Here is a 22,108-nt window from a genome sequence, read left to right on the forward strand (position 1 = left end):
GCTAAGGAAGAGTTTTCCTGGCTGAACTGTGCCACAAACAGACCATAGGATACTTTTGTTTTAATAGACTGAGGTCCTACTGCTTGTGCCTTTTAGAAGCTCATCCTGTGTATGAGTTATTAACTCTGTCCAACAGTGGCTGTACTGGCTTAAATTTAGAGCCTCTTAGGAAAAAATATGGAAAACTGTCATGATCAGGAACTTTTCTTAACTGAATTTTAATACTTTGGACAGTCTGTATCCTGTTAATTAGTCTAGTTAGAAATTAAAACATCTGTTCCTCAGTTCTTAAGGAAAATAGAGATAGTCTGCTAAGATTTTCTTCAATTATTGTGCTTATGCAAATAATTTTATTAACAGAACTGGTTATTTGGAACTTTGCTTTGGTATTTCATAAAGAAATACTGGTGTTTTTTAAAAATAATACTTTTTTACAAACAATACTTTTTTTTGTAGTACTTTTGTATGAAGAATTTTTTGATTACAATAACACAATCAAATTGCTGCATTAATCCAGCAAATACTATTTTAAAAGATTTGACTCTAAAGTGAGGGATTTATGTGGGATTTGTTCTTTTCAGAAAACAAGCTTATCCATTTTGTCCTTTAATGATAATCTTGGAGTAAGAACCTTGTGAAAACTTCACATGGAGCAACTGGGAGTTTTAAAGAAGTGATGGGCTTGTAGTGAAAGCACAAGACTGAGCATTAGAGGAGCTGGGTTGGGATCCCAGTTCAGTCCACTAAAGCACAGGCTGGTGTCCTTTCCTGGAGGGGGGCCCTGCCAGGCTCTGCATGGTCCTGGAGAAGCCATTTCAACATCCCTGATTTGATGTTGTTGTGTTTAGAACTGTTGTCATATTTAATAACTTCACTAAGCGTGGTGAGACTTAATGTGGTCATACCAACCTCTCTCAGATTCTAATAAATGGAGAAAAGCATAAAGGAGGTGCATTGCTGGATTCTTCCAATAAAAATGGAACATGATGCAGGAAATCTGCCCAGGGATGGTGGATACCTGCAAGACATTGTATGAGAGATCAAAATCCTGCTTTCATTCAGTGTATTCCATAATCCACATTCCACACTTGTTATGTTACACTCACCCATAAAAATAGCCAAGTGAAAAAGCAGAATCTTTCCTTGCTTTCCTTTGGATGGTTTTTGTGTCTCCAGGGGCTCTGCCTCGATCAGCAAACAGGGGCTCCAGGCTGGTTTGCTTCAACCGCTCACTCAGTGCCAGCACTTGGGTCTTGTCCAGTCATTTAATCTTTGAAGCTCAAATAACTGTTTGTGTTAAATGACTTGAGAAAGAAAAGCTACTGGTGGACATGGCCTTGACTGGAATATCACTGCAGGCACAGGCAGATCCCTGGGAATTCTGTAGGATGAGCCTGCTGAGTTTGGACACGGGGAGCAGCTGAGCTGGTCTATGGGAAAATGCTGCTGCTCAAAAGTGGATTCCTTTGGTTACTTAACTTTAAAGTGATGTGGCCAAGCAGTGTTGTTCCTTTGTGAACTCTTCAAGTTATGTAGAAGACCTTTTACCACAGTAAAATTCAAGGGTTTATAGCATTGTAAGGGCTTGAATTTTTCATCTCCACAGATGTGGAGGCATGAGATTTATAAAGCCTGAGAAGCAATGCTGACATAAATGAAAACAGTGGTATTTTACAAGGAGCTTTCTTTTAATTTTTAGAAACCTACAGAATGATTCTCAGCTTTTAGACTGAAGAAACCTAATTTTATCATAAGATCCCTACATGCTGCTTATTTAAGGGGAGTAAAATCTAAGAATTCCAGCTCAGAATTTGGCCCTGGATCTAAAGGAGCCTTCAGTCAGAGAGGTTTTAAGGGACTAATGTGTGCTGCCTTTGGAGTAGATCAGGTCTTTTGAAAGCTCTGCCAAATTATTGATTGATTTTCTACATAGATTATAATTTTGCTACCATTGTTTTTATCTTGTTTTACCTTGTTTGCTGCAATAATAGCTGTGTGAAAGGTTAAGTTTGCTTTTTAAAAGCCAGAGATTGTGCTGAAAGACTGACATCCACCTCCTAAAATGAACAGGTTTCACTTGTCACCGTGAGCATTTTGGATAAAATTTGTATTATACAGTCCTAAGTTAATCAACTAATAATAGAACAGTGGTGGAGTTGGTTCATTAATCAACAAGATCCTTTGACTTCCATTGTAAAATACATTATGCTTTGAATACTGAATATGCAAATACTTTCCCTCCCACTTGAGCTATTTTCAAGACCTTAAAAGTAGCTAGAGAAGAGAAGAGAATAATAGTTTGCTTTTCATCCTGGGATCCACTGACAGAAGATCATTCAGATTCGATAGCTCTGTGTGGCCACATATTAAATTTAATCCTGTACATCATCATTTACTATATTCCACTGGTCAAATGAAGTATCTCAGGAACTACTTGATCAAGATTGTGCTTCCTTTAGCTTTTCCTCAGTTGGAGAGCTTGTATTTATACTTTTGGAATCTCTTAGAAATCACAGAAAACTTGGTATTGTCTAAGCAATTTAAAAAAAAAGAAGTTCTTTTTATTAACTAAGAGGATATACTTGAATTTGCTGGGAAAAGGAATAAATTCTGGTTTGACTGTATTAAGTAAAAATAAAGAGTGTGACAGTGGCAGAGCTGCCTCAGCCACGCTGGGGCTCAGGTGACCTTGTGTATCCTTGTCCTGGGTAGTAGCAGGATGTAGGATGTTATCCCAAAGCCACAGAGAGGCCAATCTGCATAGAGCACATTGAGTAATTTGTGGGTTTGTTCTTTCACCAAAAACGTTTATAGCTTTTGGCTTTAAAAATAGTTCTGGAGCGTAGCAAGAGAGAGGCAGCTTTGGCCTAGATATTGCACAGGATGGCAGATGAACAGGGTTGATTTCATTGTGGGCACCTTGCCCAGGACACTTTTTATAGAACATACAGTTACTCTGGGGGTTCTTAGCCTGTGGTCACATTGGGTTTTTTGGATTTATTCTTTAGAAGGGAGAGGGATAATTTTGCGAAAAGAAAAAATTCATGTAAATATCAAAATCTGAAGTCATTTTATGTTTGAATTTTAAACCTGTGTCAGTGGTAATGGGATTCTTTTTCCTCCTGGGGCTGCCTGGTTTGTGCTCCCTGCACATACTGAACCCTCTTCGTCTAGGGGTGTTCTGAAGCCTGTTCTTACAACATTTACTCTAATAAATTTTATTTGCTTTCCATCTCTTAGTGCATTTTTGAGCTGTGACTGGCATTTAGCTCATAGCTGTCACGTAAAATCCAAGGATAAGAGCTAAACCTGTATGACAGATGGAAAATATTAAAGCAGAGAAAGATATTACCTGGTTGTTTCAGCCTCTGGTACTTGGTATGTGTTACAAATTCAACACACACGGGTTCAGGTGTAAATTAGCTAAGGCTGTTGGTCTGTAAGGATTTGTATTATTTTACTTAGTCTTTAATAAAAATATAAATTCTCCATTACTTCAGATTTTGAGTGAAATAGGTATTGCATTCTCTGCTTCAGGGCGGGGGTTCTGCTTTTATTTGCCTGGTTTAAAAAACTTACCCAGTGATATTTAGATCTGCAAGAGTCAAGGAGAGAGAACAAGTTTTAACTATTGAGAACATTTCAAGATAGTTTTTCCCATGCCCTCTTCCCTTCCAATTTTCCTGCACTCTGTTGCTGTGTTTTGGTCTGCAGAGCTCTGGGGTTCTGATACAAGTGCAAATTACTATTGCATTAACTTTTTTATTATCCATGATTCTCATAACGTTTTGCAAAGAGTATTTACTTTTCCAGCTGTCAAATGGTGGTGAGCAGAAGGGAGTGATCTCAGGATTACAAATGAGTGCACTGGGATGGAAAGCAATGCTGGTTCTTTTGATTTCACCCAGTGAACAAATGCAGAGCTGAAAATAAATAGACCCTGGGAATCCTGAATTCCAGCCCTCTGTTCTAAACACTTCATCTTCAACGTGCAGGCCAAGGAGGATAATTACATTTTACACAGCAACAGGCTGTGATAAGGCCCTTCTTGCTCTCAGTGAGATGAGTTTGTGTTCTCTCTCTCCCCAGCTCAAGCAGTACGTTAATAAGCTCCGCAGCAAGAACACACTTTATAAAAAGAAGCGCCTGGAAATAGCAGAAATTACAGCTGAGTATGGAATCCTCCAGAGGACAGAGGAGCTTCTGAAGCAGCGCCACGAGGCCATTCAGCAGCAGTTGGTAACATGAGCATGTGCTGCTCCCACAGCCCTCCCTTCCCTGCTAACAGCCATAGGATCCCACGGATGCTGTTGGGATTCTGATGTACATCGTCCCAGCTCCTGCTGTCCTAACCCAGAGAGCCATCAGGGTATAGAATGTATTTTTATCTGTTGACTGTGGAGCTGCTGTACTTTGTGTTCAGCAACTGTCAGCACCGATCTGCAGTTTCTTTTTAGACTGAGGGGCTTGACCCTGCTTTTTAGAGTCAATGGTAGGTCTGCACGAACTCCAATTAGAGCAAGGCTGGGTTCTTAAATTAGTTTTTGCTATCCACAGATGTAGTAAGGGCTTTGAAAACGATCAGCAATGAGTAGGATTCAAGTTACTGCTGTAAAATATATAGGAATAGTATTTAAAAAAAGAGCAGGCAGGAAGGAAACATTCCAGCCCCAGAATATTTAGAAGAAAATGCATTTAAATTTAAAACTGGATGAATCTTTCCTAAGCCAGAACAGCAGCAGCAGGATTTCTCTCTGGAGAACTGTAAGCATTCAGGGAATATACATTCATCCCAAATGCAGGAACACTTTCTGTGGTATTTTCTTCTAATACCTGTATTCTTGTTATCAAAATAGTTTATAAAATCATTAGCTACATGTTCTGATGAAGCATCTGGATTTTATACATTGAGCTTCTTCAGAGCCTGACCACAAGCCCACTTTGCTTTGTGGAAACTTTCTGTTCACTTCAGTGGGCACAGTGACCAAACATTGCATTTACAGAGAGTTGTTGTCATCCTGCTGTACAGGCACAAGATAAAATTTAGTTTTGCTGGCAGCTAGATTAATAATAATAAATTGGTTAATAATAATAAATTGATAAATAAAATAAATTGATTGCAGTACTTACCCTTTTCACTTCTTTACAATATTTTGGCTTCACTAAGGAATTTGCTGTTTCTTGGTTAATGGGGTTAATTCAGCATTTACTGTTTGTGTCTGCAGCAAGCGATTGAAGAGAAAAAAGGCATTTCTGGATACAGTTACACCCAGGAGGAGCTGGAAAGAGTCTCTGCAGTGAAGAGTGAAATGGATGAAATGAAAGGCCAGACGTTAGATAATATGTCTGAAATGGTGATTTTTGTCTTAAACTACTGTATTTGCTCAGTTTGAATATCTAGTTCCTCAGCATATAACCTCAAGTTTAATGTTTTTTTGGGGGGCAATAATTTTTCTTTAATCTATGTTTATATATATATATATATATATATATATATATATGTATAAAATTCAGATACATCTCCAAAGGTAATCTAGACAAAATTTACTAAAATGTGCATTTCTTTTAATGTACAAAGAAGAGCTATATACAAAAATAAATCCTACAAATAAATCCTCCTTTCCTCCCCTTCAGAAACCTCAGGGGTATCAAGTCTTGTCTTTGATTTTTTTACTTTTTTGTGATTTCAGAAGTGGTTTCGTATTTGTTCTTGCACATTATTTGAAAGAGATGAATGGTTTCAATCTGTAACAGAATCTTTTTCTAAAATGTTTGTAAATCACTGGAGTTCAGCTTTTGTTAGAAAGATACTTAATATGCTTAAAGAGCTAAATAGCTTGTCTTTTTCTCTATAGCCTGATTTTCAATTGCCCTTAGATCTGTCATGTTTTAATTTACCTGCCCACATAGCTGTAGAAGCAAGAAAGAACTTGAATTTCTAATTTGAAAATATTATAAAAGAGCAAAAAGCAAAATAGCGTTTTTTTAAATCATCGAGGCACTTTTAAAATAAAATGGTATAATTAAAGTAGAATTGCTCTCAAATAGAAAGCTGGATAAAATTTTAATTTTCAGTGTAAATATGTCTGTGTGCCTCAGTTTTAGCATTTTCAAGCTTTATTTAACCTATGCAGGTTTGTTTGGTTTTTTTCTTAAGGATTTCTCCCTTTCTTTCAGTCTCCCACTATGCAATTCCTTCATTTTCCCTCCTCCTTAAGCTCTTTGGTATCTGGCACATGGGCTGTCTCCTGGAATTCTCTGGGATGTTCTGGGAGCAGAATTTGTCTCGTTTATGGGAATGACCCCGCTGCCAGATGGGCTCTTTCCCTGTCCTAATTAGACCTGAACTTGGTTATATAATTAAGGCTTCATTTATATATAATTCGTACATAATTATGGCTTCATCACAGATTTTTTTCTCCCCACATTTTTCTTTGTCTCCCCTTTCTTTTCAAATCCCTAATTACATGAATGTACTTTTTAGTGTTAATGAATATTCTTTTGTCCCTTTCTCAGGTAAAGAAGCTGAATGCAGTGGTGGCAGAGAAGAAGGCAAGCCTTGCTCCTGTCATCAAAGAGCTCAGGCAGCTGCGGCAGAAGTGCCAGGTTTGTACCAACGCTCCTCTCTGTCTGTGTAAATCAAGTCAGAGCACAAAGAAGTCCAATTTACAGATCTCTGTAGTGCTCTGCAAGGATATAACTCTGAGGGAAAGCTGGAAAGAGCAGAATGGGTCAACAGTGTTTGCAACAGGCAACGTGCTAAAGGTTGGAGTTTGTAAAAGCTGACAGTGCAGGCACAGAATTTAGTCCTTTATAGCAATTTTAAAAATTACTACACCACGGAAAATATAAGAAATCATGGTTCAAACCCAAAGCAAAGTTAGTTTTGGGTTGGTTCCAAAGCTATTTCTGCATCTCAGCATTAATGATCCCAACTAGTGCTCTCCTTTCTGAATGGTTTGCAGATAACATCTCACTGAAGTAGTTGAATACATTAATCTAAGTCCTGTGTTAGTCTGTGGGACTGACAAATTTATCCATTTGTTTTCAAAATTTTACAGAGAGCTGAAAAAACAAGTCTTTTGGGTCTACAGCTGCCATAACTTGGCTCATTGCCATGGAAGGAAATAGGGTGATGCATTTATCTATCAACAAAATTATCAGAAAAACTTTCAATGTTTCCATTCAAAGTGTCAGCAAATGAAATCTAGGAGGAGTTGGATGTGCATAACTAGAAATCTGGTTTTTCATAGGGAGCAAGTAAATTTATCCTGTCTCAATGTCTACTTTTATGGTTCTCCTTTCTTCTTGCAAGCACAGCCCTGTTACCCGACCACGGTAAAGCCGGGGATGGGGCTGGACAGAGGAGATTCCCTGAGTGTCTCTTTGGCCTGAGTGTCACGTGTCAGTCAAAGGAACATTTCATTTATGTGCCCTTTTGCCCTGTTCACCTCAGGAATTAACTCAAGAATGTGATGAAAAGAAAATCCAGTACGACAGTTGTGCGGCCGGGCTGGAGAGCAATCGCTCGGCCCTGGAGCAGGTGAGGTGGGGCTTGGTTGTGCACACGGAGAAATGCAGCATGTTTGTCCCTGTGGTACAATATTTCCCCTGCTTTCCCTCAGGATATGGGAGGTACAAATCCACTTCAGGTGGGAATGAGTCAGTGGTGATCCCCAGCTTTGCAAATCCTGCCTGAAGCTGCTGTGGAGTGGCTGCAGTCACACACAGCAGATGGACTTGGGGGTACCTCATCCAGCTTTGATGAGCAAGGATGGGCATCTGCCAGAATTCCTGCTGCTCTAGATAGTATTTGTTAGGGAAGAATTTGACTACAAAATAAGGATTAATTTATCAAGACAAATCTTTCTATGCATTTAGCAGATTCTTTACATTAGGAACCAATCCCAGGGATAATTAATGACTGACACTGATGGCAAGGAGACTTCATTAAATGGGACTGTCTTGTATTCCTGTATATAAACAGGGTTTAAAAAAAAACAACATACAGGTTTAGCTAAGAGCTTGTGTGTCTGTAATTTGTGCATTGCCTGAAGGAGGCTCTTAAAACAGCCCAGTCCTCAAAGGTGGGCACAGTATCAACATGTTTATGTGGATCTGCTTTATCTCACTTGATCACCTCCTGTGAATTTTGACTGGGCTTGGATTTTTAAGGCCTTGCCCACAAAGGATTATACTTCAAGATAAAAAGGGAGTGCATTTAAAGTGTCGGTGGATGTATACATAGTTATTTTCCTGCACTAAAAGTACTTTTGTATGGTAAAAGAATCCACAGATGGACCTGGTATGAAGTCAGACAGTTCTGTAAGAACTGTCTTATAACAACAATCAAGGCTTTTTTTCTTGGCAGACAACTCTTAGTAATTTTCTGACACATGATGACAGTCACATCCACTAATTGAGCTGGACATGAGTAGAATTCAGTTTTACAGCTGATGGTGTGAAAATCACACAGTGACAGAGCTTGGGAGTCGACAACTGCAGTGTGACCTGGAGAACAGGATTTGGATTATTGGGGTTTTTTTGGAATGGACCATGTAGAGATGGGAGTAACCCACTTTCTCCATACTGCTTCACATAATTATTGATTGCTCATTAACATCCCATTAGCATGTCTGTACCTTCTAACATCCCCTTTGCAGATGTGTTCCAGGAAATGCTTGTTCACAGCTGTATTTGGCACTTCAGATGTGCTGAGGAACAAGACTCTTGGCAGCACTTGTGAAGTGTTTGGAAGTCAGTCATTAATAATCACCCATTAACAGTCATTTCTCATCTCTGACTACGACTGAAACTGCAAATCTAAACCCAATCAGCTGTATTTCACTTTAAAAGAGACTTCTGAAAAACCCAAATTATATGAACATCTGAGAAATTATTAATTCAGGATTATTCTTATAAACTCTCACGGTTTATATGGCAACACAGGGCATCTCCTGGGGGCTTTCAGTCACCATGTCCTTATTCTCCCACAGGAAGTGAAAGGGCTCCTGGAGGCGTGTGCCCAGGAAGAGAGCAACTACCATTACATCCACTGCATGAAAAGGGTAAGGTCACAGGAGGGGCCAAATTATTCATTCTGGAATAAGATTGCAATATTTATATATGTAGATATTTAAATTATGTATTTTTATAGACTCTGGAGGTCCAGCTGCAGCGGGCTAAGGAAGAAATGAAGGCCTATGTGTCCCCAGACCCACAGGAGCGACGGAAGGCGATCCGGTGAGTCCATCAGTGTGTTCCCTCTGTGGGATGAAGGATGTCCATAAACTGAGGCTGAAGTCAGGAATTTTCTCACTGGCATTTGAACTGGAGGAGTTCACCTGATAAATTTAGAAGCACTATAATAATCTAAAAATAAGCAGCTCAGATTCCAGTCTATACTGCTGTAAACCTACAAGTTCTCTCAGACATTCCAGAAGGTTTTCCCTTCCCACTGAAGATTCTCAGCCTCAGAGAGAGGTTTAATTGCACCATCCCATGAACCTCCATGGTTACCCTCAGTTTCATTTACTCCAGCATAAAGCCATTTGCTTCACCCTGTGATTCTTTTCAGGACCCCTCACCTTTGTCTGGCAGGGAGAGAAGCAGGAAATACTATAAATTGAGTTGCTGATTATTTTTGGTGTAGTTTTAGTCCTGCCAAAGATGGAAATGTTTTCTGAGAATAAGATATTTTGGATTAATTATCTGTGCTAAGAAGTCTAAATATTACCATGTCATAGAGATTTTTTTACACTTTACTAAATATTTTTGTAGAACTATCCTGTTTAAAATTTGTGTATGTTCAGTCCCATCTCACAAAATAATGGAAGGCTGTAGGAAATAAAGGATTCGTCTAATGAAGGACAAGGAAACAGCAAAATTAAACAGAAGGATGACAAGAGAAAACCCTTAGTGATGATGTGAGTATTTATGAGGATGAGGAGCAGCTGAGGCAGCGGGGTCAGACATAAGGCACAGCCCTTCTGCGGCTGTGGGGAAGGGGGTGCTGGGTTCGTTCTCAAATGCTGAGCAAAAAACACTTGGGAAATGAACATCCAGGATGTGAGTGTTCACATGGACCAGCCATCAGAGCCTGCTGCTGGAATGGAGCATGAGCCCAGCTCTGTAATTCCAGGTATGGTGAGGGGGAATGTGAACACAGTGTCACCCCTCTCCACTGTCCCCGTTTCACTTCCCGGCTGTGGAAATTATCCTCCCACAGGGACTAGACACAGTTCTGACCTTTTTAAGAGGTCACAGACCCGTCTCATTTAAATGAATTACAGTAAAGTTCAATAGAGAGATCCTTGCAAAATATGAGACAGTAACATTTGTCTCTAGACATCCCTTTAGAACCTGAATGTATTTTTCAGCAGGCACTGGAATGTAAACGGAGTAAAAATGAAGCATAAATAGACCAGCACTTTCCTAGCAACGTATTGAACAAAAAATGTCTTAATTCAGACCCTCTTTATTGAATATAAACTCTGTTCTGTGGAGTCACTTCTTAGGAATGTGAAAAGTTAATTTTCTTCTCTAAAAATAGAAAGTCGTGGGGTTTTTAACAAAGTTATTAAGTTACATTCTTTCCAGTCATCATTATAAATAGTAAAGAAAAACTTACTAGAAAAGACATAAAATCTTCTGATTACTTTGAAAACTCTACTTTTAAAAAAAGGGTATTCTTGAGGCCAAATGTGTTAGAACATGTGCTGTGTGCCAGGGCAAACAAGCAGCTTCAGCCTCACCTCTGGGTTGGTGACAATTCCTGGGGATCAGCGGGACAGCAGAGCACCTGGAGCAGCCTTGGGATGGCTCTGATTCGTCCTGGCTGGAATTGTACAAGAGCAAGAGATCATGAAGTGATCCAACTTCATTCCTGTGGCAGGCAGGATCAAGTGTTCCAGTCAAAACCTTGGAGTACTTGGTAGAAAGGGAAGGAATAAAGGAACACGATGCCAGGAGTTCACCCGGCTGCTCACCATGTTCCAGCAAACCTTCACACTCTGGCACCACCACGGCTGGCATTGCTTTCTGGAAATTAGGATTTCTCTACACAAAGGTTTTCTACCCTGAGCAATCTGGAAAGTCCTTTAGATGAGCTGGGTTATTTCGAATTCCACTAGCACACCCTCACACATAAATGTAATGATTACACACAAAATATAATTGAGTTTTTTTCAAGTGACTCAGTGAATAGTTTTTTTCTATTGTCACATTGAAAAAAAATTTGAAGTAAGTCCTAGTGCTGTCTCTGAACGGGGCTGTTGTGGTTTGCATGTTCAATTGTCAGGGTTCATGTGTCAGGTTTGGGTATGTCAGAGTGATCAGCCACTTGTTACAGACCAAGGTGCACAGCCAAGACTTTTAGTAATGAATGTCACCGGTTACGCTGCTTGGCCTATATTTAGGCCTCGAAATGTGAGGGCTGTTTTCTGAGAGAGGAACGCACAGCAGTCCCATTGCAGCCCCTGGGGTTGTCAGACCTGGGCTGAAATACTATTCCCCTTCATTCCTGTACTTTCCCACTCATTCCAACGCTGCATTCCCAGCAATTAAGGGCTGTGGATCCGTGAACTCTGACGCTCGCCATGGTTCACCTCAGGATATCACCAGGATAAATGCATGATGACAGGGGATCAGGTACATCTTATCTGGAGGATCTCACTGTTGCCTTCAAGCTGGAAGGAGGAGTAATCGTGTCTGCTTCAAAAATGTAAGAGATCTTACCCAGTGTCACTTTTCCCAACTGCACAGGTGAGACAAGGAGACCTGATCCTTGATGTCAAGGGATATGTTGTCCAATAACAAAAAGGTTTCTTCCTGCTATGAACCTCCCAGTACTTCCATCCTTTTCCATGTTTGCATCATTATTCTGTCCTGTTACATAGAACCAAATCATGATAAAATCATTTTATATTTCCTTTAGAGAGCAGTATACACGGATGATCCTTGAACAAGAAAACCTTGGGAAGGTGAGAATGAGGCTTTTACCTGGTACAAAAGTTGGACAGTTCATATTTTTGTGGGGTTTATTCCCAAAGGCTGTGATCAGTCTTTTATAAAAAGCATATTGCAGCCTACAAAGAAAATTCCATCGCTGCTGGCATTGGTAACTAATACCCTGGAAAGGGATCCTGCTCACTCCTCAGGGCTTGATTTCCTGCAGGGAATAGCATGAGCTGCTGTAAAAGATGTCAAACAGCTCAATGTGACAGCACATTCCCTGAAAACCATTTGGATAAGAAACTGAAACACGGGCATAACGAACTGTGCCAGCTCAGATTTTCTGTTGTATATAAAGCAACCTGTTGAAGACAATAAATTCTGAGCCTGTCAACCTTATCACTGTTGTTAAAGGCCAGGGGATCATCTGCCTTAGACAAAACCAGTTGTCCAGTTTTAATCTTGTCTGAAGCTCAGATCAGCATGGACAAGGTTGGGCTTAGCAAGTCACACCAAATAGCTTTTATTAATTTCCTTTTCTGAGTCAGTTTGGGGGGTTTTACAGCTTTGGGCTGCCACTATTAATAATCAGGAGTGGGTTTAATTGTAAAACATTGATTTCATGTTATAATATCATGATAGGAATCCATTGCATATTGCACCTTGATACTGCAAGAGCTCTGTGTGGAAATGATCTCAGATTTTTAGCATAAGTTCTCAAATAGATAAGACTAATATTTAGACAGTTAAAAACCATGGAAAGAGTTGTCAATCTGTACAAAGATCTGAGTCCCAGGTGTGAATGCATTTAGCACTTGCAGGGAGTGTTATCAACTTGAACAAAACAATATCTCAGTAGTATATAAAAATCTCTGTCATTCTAAGCTGTGTGAGCAATTCTTGTGGCGTAGAACTCTTCCAGAAATCTAATGTTTTTGTATTTTTCACAGAAATTACGAGAGAAGCAGAAGGTTGTACGGGAAAGTCACGGGCCAAATATGAAGCAAAGGAAAATGTGGCAGGACTTTGAGCAGTTAATGGAATGTAAAAGAGAATGTTTTCAGAAACAACAAAATCAAGCAGCCATTGGTCAGGTCATTCAGGAAGGAGGTAAAGACAGGCTTGTGTTATGAATTCTTCCTCCCAATACCTACATGAAGTGGCTGTGTTGGCTTCTGAACAGAAAACTCTTACTAAATCCTGTTGCTTTCATCAGTTCTACAATTTTTGTACAGTATTTGGTTTTGGTGGATAAACAAAGAGAGCAACAGACCCGTCTGTGAAGCTTCTCCTCCACTGTTTCAGTGACCACGTGCTGTGGTTGGAAGGTCTGTTGGAAGAGCTGCACTGGGGTGAAGCTCCTCCTAAATCCATGGTTTATGAGGCTGGGAAGGGCATCTGCAGAGAGATCAAAGAGAAACAAATCCTTCTCTGGGGTCAGAGAAAACTTACATAATTGCTCTGCCTCTCATTCTCTATCGCTAAGGTTACATTTTTGCAAGGCCTGGGGCTTGATATTGTATAATTGTGGCCCTCCTGGCTTGGCCCTCTCCTTCCCTATTGTCCTTATCCATGCAGTGTGACTGCAGGAGCTGCACAGCCCTGGCCTCAGAGCCCTGCTCAGACTTTCCTGGTCATACTTTCCCTGCACGGTTCAGTTCAGCTGATTGTGCTTCCAGGAGACACTTCATTGCTGCAGCGTCAGGAGTCGCTTTGGAGAACAATCACTTGGGTTCTGAGCTTTTTCCATTATCTTTTGTTGTTGTTTTTAACAGAAGTATTTTTCTTGCACATTTACCTCCTTTATTTTATTTTTTCTGAGTTGCCCATGTGAAAAACAGAGGTCGAGTAAATCTTTCCCCTGTGAGGATGTTTTAAGCTGCTTTGTGTGCACAGGGTGGTTCCAAAGGGATTACACACCCAAAGAGGGTCATCTCCTCCCTCTCTTTTGGCTTGCTGGATTTCTAGATAGGTTGGTGGGGTTTTTTATAGTTTTTCTTGCCTGAAGTAGGATGTCTTTTCAGGATATAAAAAAAAATATTTTTGCTTTCTTTGATACCTAACTGTGAGATCTTCTGCTGGTTTCTATATCCAGAGAGAGTATGGTAATTATAGAGTTCCTAGTTTGTCTTTGCATTAAATACATTTGTTAACAGGACTAAAATAAAAGCTGGCAAAACTATATTGTGACTGTCTGGTATTCTTCTTTTTCACATTTCTTAGGTGAAAGAAGGAAATTGTTAGGGGCTGGGCCACAGGAAAAAGAGGTTTGAATGGCTCATTTAATGACATTTATTTCAGACGCCCCCAAAGGGTTCCCAAGGAGTGGAGTCAGATCCATAGATCCCAGGACAGGCTTTGTACCTGCCTGCCCTGTTCCAGGATCACCACATGGCACCTGCCTGGCTCATCAGGGCTGCTGACTGGAGAAAGTCATGACAATCCCATTCCTGGACTTCTAATGGAGGGTTTTGCAGAAGGCTTGACAGCAACAGTAAAAGAATGCAGACAAGTAGATATGAGACATGCTGAAAACATGAGATAATCACCAAAAATGGGCATTTAGGTTACTTAGGAATCAGCCTCTGGTTCAGAGTCACTAGACAGGGCAGGGAGAAAGGGGATTTCTTAGACTTTAAGTCAAAACTTTTAGCAAAACCTTAGAAATCCTATTTGACTGGACCATTTACACAAAGATGTATGACAGGGATTAGCCTGCTACCCAGGAAAAAGCAATGCCTTGGAAATTCATGGCAATGATGTGGAGTAAGATTGAGTACAATCATTTTCTGTTTTTCTGTTCAGAGAAACTAAGAATAGTTCATCTTTCTCCCTTGTAAAAACAGTTTATTGCTAGTTACTCAAAGATGACGTGATTGTTGTTCTGATCTGATTAGTACTCTGTCATTTGTGCTGCACCAAGAAAGGGCACACAGATTATACACTGCAGCAGCAGCAGCAAAATGACTTTCTGAGATGAAGCAGAAAATCATAATAACCGTTATCAAAAGAAAATTGGAAAAACTCAAATGCTATTTTTAGCTTTTTATACAAGTGGACATTTAATAAATGCAGCTTTAATGGATTCTGTTCACTGGCTTTTCCACACAGGTGGGAGCATTCAGAAATCTTTGAATTTCACAGTTTTATCTTCCTATCCTGCAACAAAAAGCTAACTTCTCATTTTTTTACTTTCTGATTATTAATAGCCTGGCTGGTTTATAAAATTAAACATCCCATATGGCAAAATACCTGCCTTCCCCTTGGGAAGGTCCAAATAAATCAAAAGTGTGTGTGGGCAAATTTGGGGCTGCAGCACTTACCAAATTTCTGCTGGTTGGAACAGTGATCTGAGCAGTCACATGAGCAGCAGCTCACTTTGTTTCCAAAGGCTTCTCCTTGTCCTTACCCAGAACTGGAGGAGGAAGCAACCCAGCTATAAGACTACTGTAATATTCTGCAGCTTTGGGGGATTTAGTGATGTTGATTTCAGCTGTTCTTGTCTAAGTTCCACATAGACCTGAGAGATAAAATAGTTCCAGGCATGAGAAAACACCACATCCACCCTCTTAAAGGAGCAGTCATTTACCATCTGGGTCCCACATCATTTGGGTTATATTAGTAGTACCATTTTATTTCCATTTGAACCACAATAACTAAAATAAATGTTCTTATACTTCCTTAGCTAACCCAAATCTAGGATTACTTGTTTCTGTCTCTTCACTCCCATGGATATTACTGCTCAGGTTGTCACATGCATATAGTTGCCCACAATCATAAAAGTTAGGCCCTTCTTTTGCATTTATTGTGTTTACTTGCACCAGTTTCCAGAGCTTTCTTGATAAGACTTCCCTACTGTGAGCAGTGTGATGCTGTTCACTGTTCCAAAACACAGAGCAGCAGAAGTGTTCAGCAGCAGCTCCGTGCCTGGAAATGTCCTCATGATGAGGACATTGTGATTAACGAGCAGGGACACTTTACTACCCAATAATCAATATGGAATCTGTTCTCCTGGTGACTTGCTGGTTCAGGAAATGGACAAGCAGTTCAGAGCTGCTTCCCCTTGGACCAGTATTTCATGCCTGGCCCTGAAGGATGGCAGTGAAAGCTCCCTGGCTGTGCCCAGCGAGCCATCGATGCAGAGCCATTTGGCAGTGCCAGTCCAGTTCCTAAATCAGCTCTCTGGCAGTGCTTGGCCAGCCTGGAGTCAGCTCCCACATGGAGGCAGGTGGTGATTGACTGAAAGACGTGGAGGGTGGAGCACTGTCACCTGGAAGGTGTGTCCCTTTGGGAGAAAGGCAGGGACACATTCACTGAAGAGTTGGACTCGGTGATCCTTGTGGGCCCTTCCAACTCAGAATATTCTGTGATTCTGGGACACTGTTATTGTCACCTTGCCTGGGGATGAGGAGACGCTGGTCCTTGGTGGATCTGGGTTCTCTCTCTGGCCCTGCATTTGCTCAGACTTCAAAAAATCAAGCCTGTGTGTTCCTGGTGTTATCACTCCCAGCCGTAGGTTCCTGCCAAGGGAACACAATTAACTCTTCACCTGCCTCTCTCTTGTGCAACCTGGAATGGAAACAGGGTCGACATTCCCATGGACGTGCTGGTGTTCCAGTGAGGAAGCATTGCACAAATCAACAGCTTTATCACAAGGTCCCACCTGTCTGGGCAACACCCATGTGGGTAGTTGTTCTCTCACAATCAGTATTTGACCTATTTCCAGCTTGTTTCAAGAGTCCTCTAAATTCTCAGCATGAATTTAAAACGGGTTCTCCAAATTCCCAGTGTCTGTTTCTGTAGCAGTAGTTTCACAGTGGCAGCCTCCAAATTCCCGAGGCAATCCGTGTTATCCCAAGGTCAGTGGGTGAAAAGGGTATTTTTCCACAATTGCATGACATTGATTTTCATGATTCCAGTTTCCAGGCTGCTCCCTGGTGATGTCACCCTGGGTGAGGAGCTCTGGGGGTTTGGAGAGGGAGCAAACATGTTCCAAATAATCCTCAGGAACTGTGAGACAAACCACACCAGCCTTACTTTGACAAAACCCTCTCCGACTTCAGTGGGAGTTTTGCCAAAATAAGGTCTGCTGGATTTAGCTCCGTGTTCTTCATCCTGACAGAACAAGCAGGAATTAAAGGGCCAGCACCTGATTTATAGCACACGGAGAATAAAAATCATGGTAATTATCTAAAATAACGATTTCTCCCCAACACAAATCAACATTTCACTAGACACATTCTGATTTATAACAAAAATTAAGTGTTTGTGGAGGTTTTTCCCAGCATAAACAATTCAAATAACAAGTCCTGAGCAATATAGTTCGATTTTTAGTAGACAGCCATGAGGGGCTGTTGCACAAATCCAGTGCTGAAGTATTAATAGTGTTTATCATTAGAATAAAACTGCATTCTTTACCTTGTATTTAAAGCATTATTTAAATTTGTTATAAAAAAGTGCATTTTTTACCTTTTCTTTTTTGCACTTCCATTCTGTAAAGTTATTAAAAAATATGTTTTGCTAATTAAGATACCAACAAGCAGCATTTGCTGAATGCCAGGAACTGGAGTTCTTTTTCTGCAAATGGATCTTCTCCAGCCAATGTCTATTTTCCTGCTTCAGTTCAGTCTCTTATTACACAATAACATGTCATTTTAAGCTTCTAAATTTTATTGCAAGTTCTAAACCCACTCCTTTATACAATAAGCACTTAATTAGGTCTATTCTTGAAACAGGATAAAGCCAAATCCTGCACTTTTTGCTAATACCAGGAAAAATGCAGTTGATAGAAATATGGAAAATGGGATCTTACCAGTTTTCAAAGATGAATTTCTTTCTCTCTCTCTACTTATTTTTCCTGAAATGCAATAGAAAATATGCTTTGCACTTAGGAAGCAACAATAACAAAACCATAAAGACATACATCACATACAAATAATCAGCAGGTGAGGGAAATAATGAAGGAATTAATCTCCCAATTTCTTTATAAATTTTACAACTAGTTCATACTGAAAAAAAAAAAAGCCAAAAAATAAAATCCATTAAGATTTTATGCAATTAAAATTTGTAGGAGTTTAATGTTTGGGGTTTTTAAACTGGATTACAGTTTTTTAAATAGTAGTTGAAACTCTAAGGTTATAAAATAAGAATAATTCAGCAGTTTACTTGGTTTACACTATTGCAGCATTTTCTGATGAGTAAACTGGTGCTTAGACCTTTCTTTGCAATTATCACAGAAATCTTAGAGCCATTAGTGAAGAATTACCACTAAAAAAGAATTACCACTAAAAAAGCAAAAAAGGCTGATTAATTTGGGGTTCTAAAAAATGGGTAAATTTAAAATTAAAAAAAAACAACACATTAAAATTATACATTTTGCTTACCAACTGCTATTAAAATGATGCAGTGCTCTAAACCAGCACTCTGGGAACTGCAGCATTAGAAACGTGGAGGTTTTTAAAGTATTTATAAAACATTGTCCCCATCTCCCTCATTTTGTGCTTAAAGCCTGAAGTGTTTTTATAGCACGTTAAAAAGCAAACAGAGCTATGAGAACACTGAAAGTCACCCACAGACAACCTGTTCCACTAATATTTTACATCCACGTTACATCTCCTGTCCCAAACGGTTTCGCTCCTCCACGTGGGCTCTGCTCAGGTGCTGCACAAACCAGGGAGCAGGAGAGATCCAGGTGATGTTCCCAGGGTAGCGAGGAAAATTGGGCTTTTATTATTTCATGGGCAGGGACAGCATCATCCTGACATTAAATCTCCTTCAGAAAACATCTCCCACAGCTCAGAACTAGAGAGCAATCTGGATTTTAACACCGAGGTGGAGCGTGGCTCACTCCGAGTGGGCTCTTACTGTTGTGCTGTTCCTTTTGTGGTTTTTATTTACTATCTCTACTTCAATCACTTGTACTCTGTATTCTACAATCATTTGTATGGGAAATGCATCCATTTAAAATCTCGTCCCAGGAAGGTTCTTTTCTGCTTGTTGGTTTAATTGCAGCGAAGGTTGATCGTAAAACACGCTGAGAGGGAAAGAGGGAACTCATATACTGGAAAAAGCACTATAAATATTTTCCTGGGATCACTAGCACAACCTTGTAACACTTCACCCTGTGTTGTGGAAAGAATTAGACAATCCTTTTATGAAATATCTAAAAGGTGTTTACAATTCCATCCCAAATTACCGTGGCTTTAAAGAAAACATCCCACGATTCTTAATTCCGTTATTAAATTTATTTTCAACCTTTTTCTTCATTCTGGTATCAAATTTATTTTCAGCCTTTGAGGGGATTCACTTGCTGGTGACTTGGCAGTGTCAGACAAACGTTGGACTTTTACTGTGACACTTGTTGAAGAATTTGATTGAAACTATATATGTCCAGATAACACCCAACAAAGTGCCCCTCTTGCGTTTGTTTCGAGATATTTTTGGAAACAACAGAGGCGACCTTGGACAGAGCTGCTTTTCCAATTTAGGACTTCATTTGGTCTAAGAGAGTAAAATTATACTCCTGAATCCTTTTGTGTACCCACAAACAGGGCAGCTTTATTTTATGCCATCGCAGAATTGTTTTTCTGTACATTCTCAGCAGTGTTGATCTGTTTAGGATAAAAATTACTTTAGATAATCAAGAGTTACTTTCAAATGTACATATAAATAGTCTGTGACGTATCACATGTCCCTTAAAAATGTTGTGTAATCCAAAATATCAGCGGCCCTTTATGTAACACCTTTGCTCCTCTAGAACCAGAGCTAATAAACAGGGGTTTGTCTTTGCTTACAAACATGAAAAATGAGATTTCAAGGCAGAGCTCACGCAGACTTGATGTAAAGTCTAAATGAGGAGTGGCAATGCTGGGATGGGGCTGACACCTGTCCCCTCACAGCACAAACAGTGTTTGTGAGGCTCCCAGTGGAAAAGCCAAGGTTGGGAGCCAGGTTCTCTCATTGGGAGCAGGGGATTGTTTTCTCCTCACTTGGGTTTGCCAGCTGTGCAATCGTATCTGTAACACTTTATTGCATCTAATCACTTAAGATGTTTTAAATAGTTTGCACTTAATTTTCTATACAATCAATATATTTTAATTCATTTGTATTGCTCTGTTACAGACATCCTGCACTCTGGAACAAAATGGGATTAGTTTGTGGCAATGATAATGCAGTTTCACTGCTGGGAATAAAAGGAGAATTGACAGAGTAAGTGTTCTGGTCATTTCCCCTGCACAGTATTTACTCTCTTCAATCATAATGTTGTCCAGTGTTACCTAATGATCAAATCCACATTTTTATAGCTCTATTACACCCTGACTGTGACTGATGGCTCAAGTTCTAACTCCAGACTATCCAGTTCCCTGATTTTATGGCATTGTCATGTAAAGTATTTGTGGACAGCTTAAGAGAAGCAACTCTGATCCTGGGAGCCTGTGTGACTGCATTACCATATGCACAAATCAGGATAAAATAAACTATTTGCTTTAGCAACTTTCATCAGAGAATCCCAAAATAATTGACAAACAACTCTCAGTAAGTCTGTTGGCCATGGAGCCAGATCAGCAAGTCGCTGCTATTTATGTTATTTTCTAGATGAACAAACCCCATAATGGAACGAAACAGAAGCAAAACCAGTCCTTGTCTCTGTGCTGTGGTCTCAGGGCATTCCCAGGATTCCCAGGCTGATCTCCCTGAGAAACTTCCTGATTCTGGTCCTGAGCATGGTTGTTCAGACCCCCAAACCCTCATCCAAACCCTGAGGTTTGGAGTGTTGGGACATAAAGGAATGACACGCAAACGTCACCGAATTTCCCGGTCAGTCCTCGCTCTGAGTGTCCTCAGCTGACCCTGCCACTGCCTGAAAAGTAATTCAGGAGCACAGTGTCTGTACCTTTGCGATGTGATAATTCACTGGAAAGGTCGTAGCAGATACAAACAAACAAATATGACACAGACAAACACAGAGACAACTCCTGAAGGAGTTTTTAATTAACCTCTGACGAGGAATTTCAAACACAGAAAGCATCACGAGCACCTTCATCGAGCTAATGGAGTCAACCAAATGAAATGTGAGATTTTTCTCCTGCCCTGAGATCTTTTTATAATCCCAGGGAGACAAGATCAGGAGAAGCAGTCCTACAGAGAAGCCCTGTGTGTCTGGATGTGCATGCAACTGTGCACACAGTCTCACAAGGTCTCACTTAGAAACCAGGACACAACACTCTGGGCAGCCTCATATTTGTGGGCCTGTTCTCTGCACATTTCAGTTTTTTACAATTGTCTCCTTTGTGCTGCAGCTGAAACATTAATTATATAACCTTGAGTTGAAATAACTGGAAATTCAATTTTTTCTTAAACATCAGAGGAAACAAAGAGATTTTGAATATGATATTATTTGAATATTATTCAATGTTGTCTTCAAAAATTGTAAAGATGCATGAAGGGGAAAGGCCTACAAGAGAAAAAGTGGCTGGCTTGGAGCATGGCAAGGGATGAGAGAGTTTGGGCTTCTGGTTTATTGCCCCAGGCAGCTGCAAACAAAGCTGCTGCTTCTGCTTGTCTGTCCTCAGAGTGTTGGAATTGGCTGGATTAGACCTCAAATAGAAGGGCAGCAGATTTATCACTGAGCACTAAATTTTGTTTTCATATATGAGAACAACTCCAGGGTAACCTCAGTTAATGAATAACCCAGTCAGTGGTGAAAGCTCCTATTTAGTCTGATAAATTTGGCCTTAAACAAAAACTTCTGTTGATACAAAGATATATCACAGGGGAGTAAAAACATTTTCCCTATGAAAAACATTCAGTCTTGACAGAAGAAAAAAAATTAAATGTTCACATAATTTCATTAAAAAAACCTGAAAAATCACGGTTAAAAAAGTCCCACAACTTTATAATGCAAAGTTAAAATGCAAAATAATGCAAAAGAAAATTTAGACTTTTGGGGAAAAAAAAACAAAACAACAAAACCAGGTTTTTTAGTCAGCACAAAAAAAATAAAACCAACTCAAAATTCTTTGATGGAGATATTCTCCTTACTTAGAAGATGTACAACCTGTTATTGAGTAGTTCCATTAGAACCAGATTAGCTCCTCATCACAGGCTCAGCAATGTTTACAGTATTTATCCTCCAAGAAAAGACATGGATACTGGA

The 22,108-nt window shown here is 39.9% G+C and overlaps 1 protein-coding gene across 2 annotated transcripts in view; it reads left to right on the top strand.

Moving 5' to 3' along the window:
- The window catches only part of IFT81 (intraflagellar transport 81), a 44,145-nt gene extending 24,025 nt beyond the window's left edge, over positions 1-20,120 (top strand). The window contains exons 11-19 of one of the 2 annotated variants that reach the window (XM_051785812.1): positions 4,090-4,239; positions 5,226-5,354; positions 6,517-6,606; positions 7,457-7,543; positions 8,997-9,068; positions 9,158-9,243; positions 11,936-11,981; positions 12,903-13,062; positions 20,074-20,120. In XM_051785812.1, the coding sequence (XP_051641772.1) occupies positions 4,090-4,239; positions 5,226-5,354; positions 6,517-6,606; positions 7,457-7,543; positions 8,997-9,068; positions 9,158-9,243; positions 11,936-11,981; positions 12,903-13,062; positions 20,074-20,105 (852 nt within the window). In that variant the 3' untranslated portion in view covers positions 20,106-20,120. Of the gene's footprint in view, positions 1-4,089; positions 4,240-5,225; positions 5,355-6,516; positions 6,607-7,456; positions 7,544-8,996; positions 9,069-9,157; positions 9,244-11,935; positions 11,982-12,902; positions 13,063-13,168; positions 14,135-20,073 lie in introns of those variants that run through there. The other variant, XM_051785811.1, reaches the window with a different exon arrangement.
- Positions 20,121-22,108: the final 1,988 nt, after the last annotated feature.

The sequence above is a fragment of the Manacus candei genome, unplaced genomic scaffold (genome assembly GCF_025592945.1).
Source record: "Manacus candei isolate 608988 ecotype Guabito, Panama unplaced genomic scaffold, ASM2559294v1 h1tg000020l, whole genome shotgun sequence".
Classification (NCBI taxonomy): domain Eukaryota; kingdom Metazoa; phylum Chordata; class Aves; order Passeriformes; family Pipridae; genus Manacus; species Manacus candei.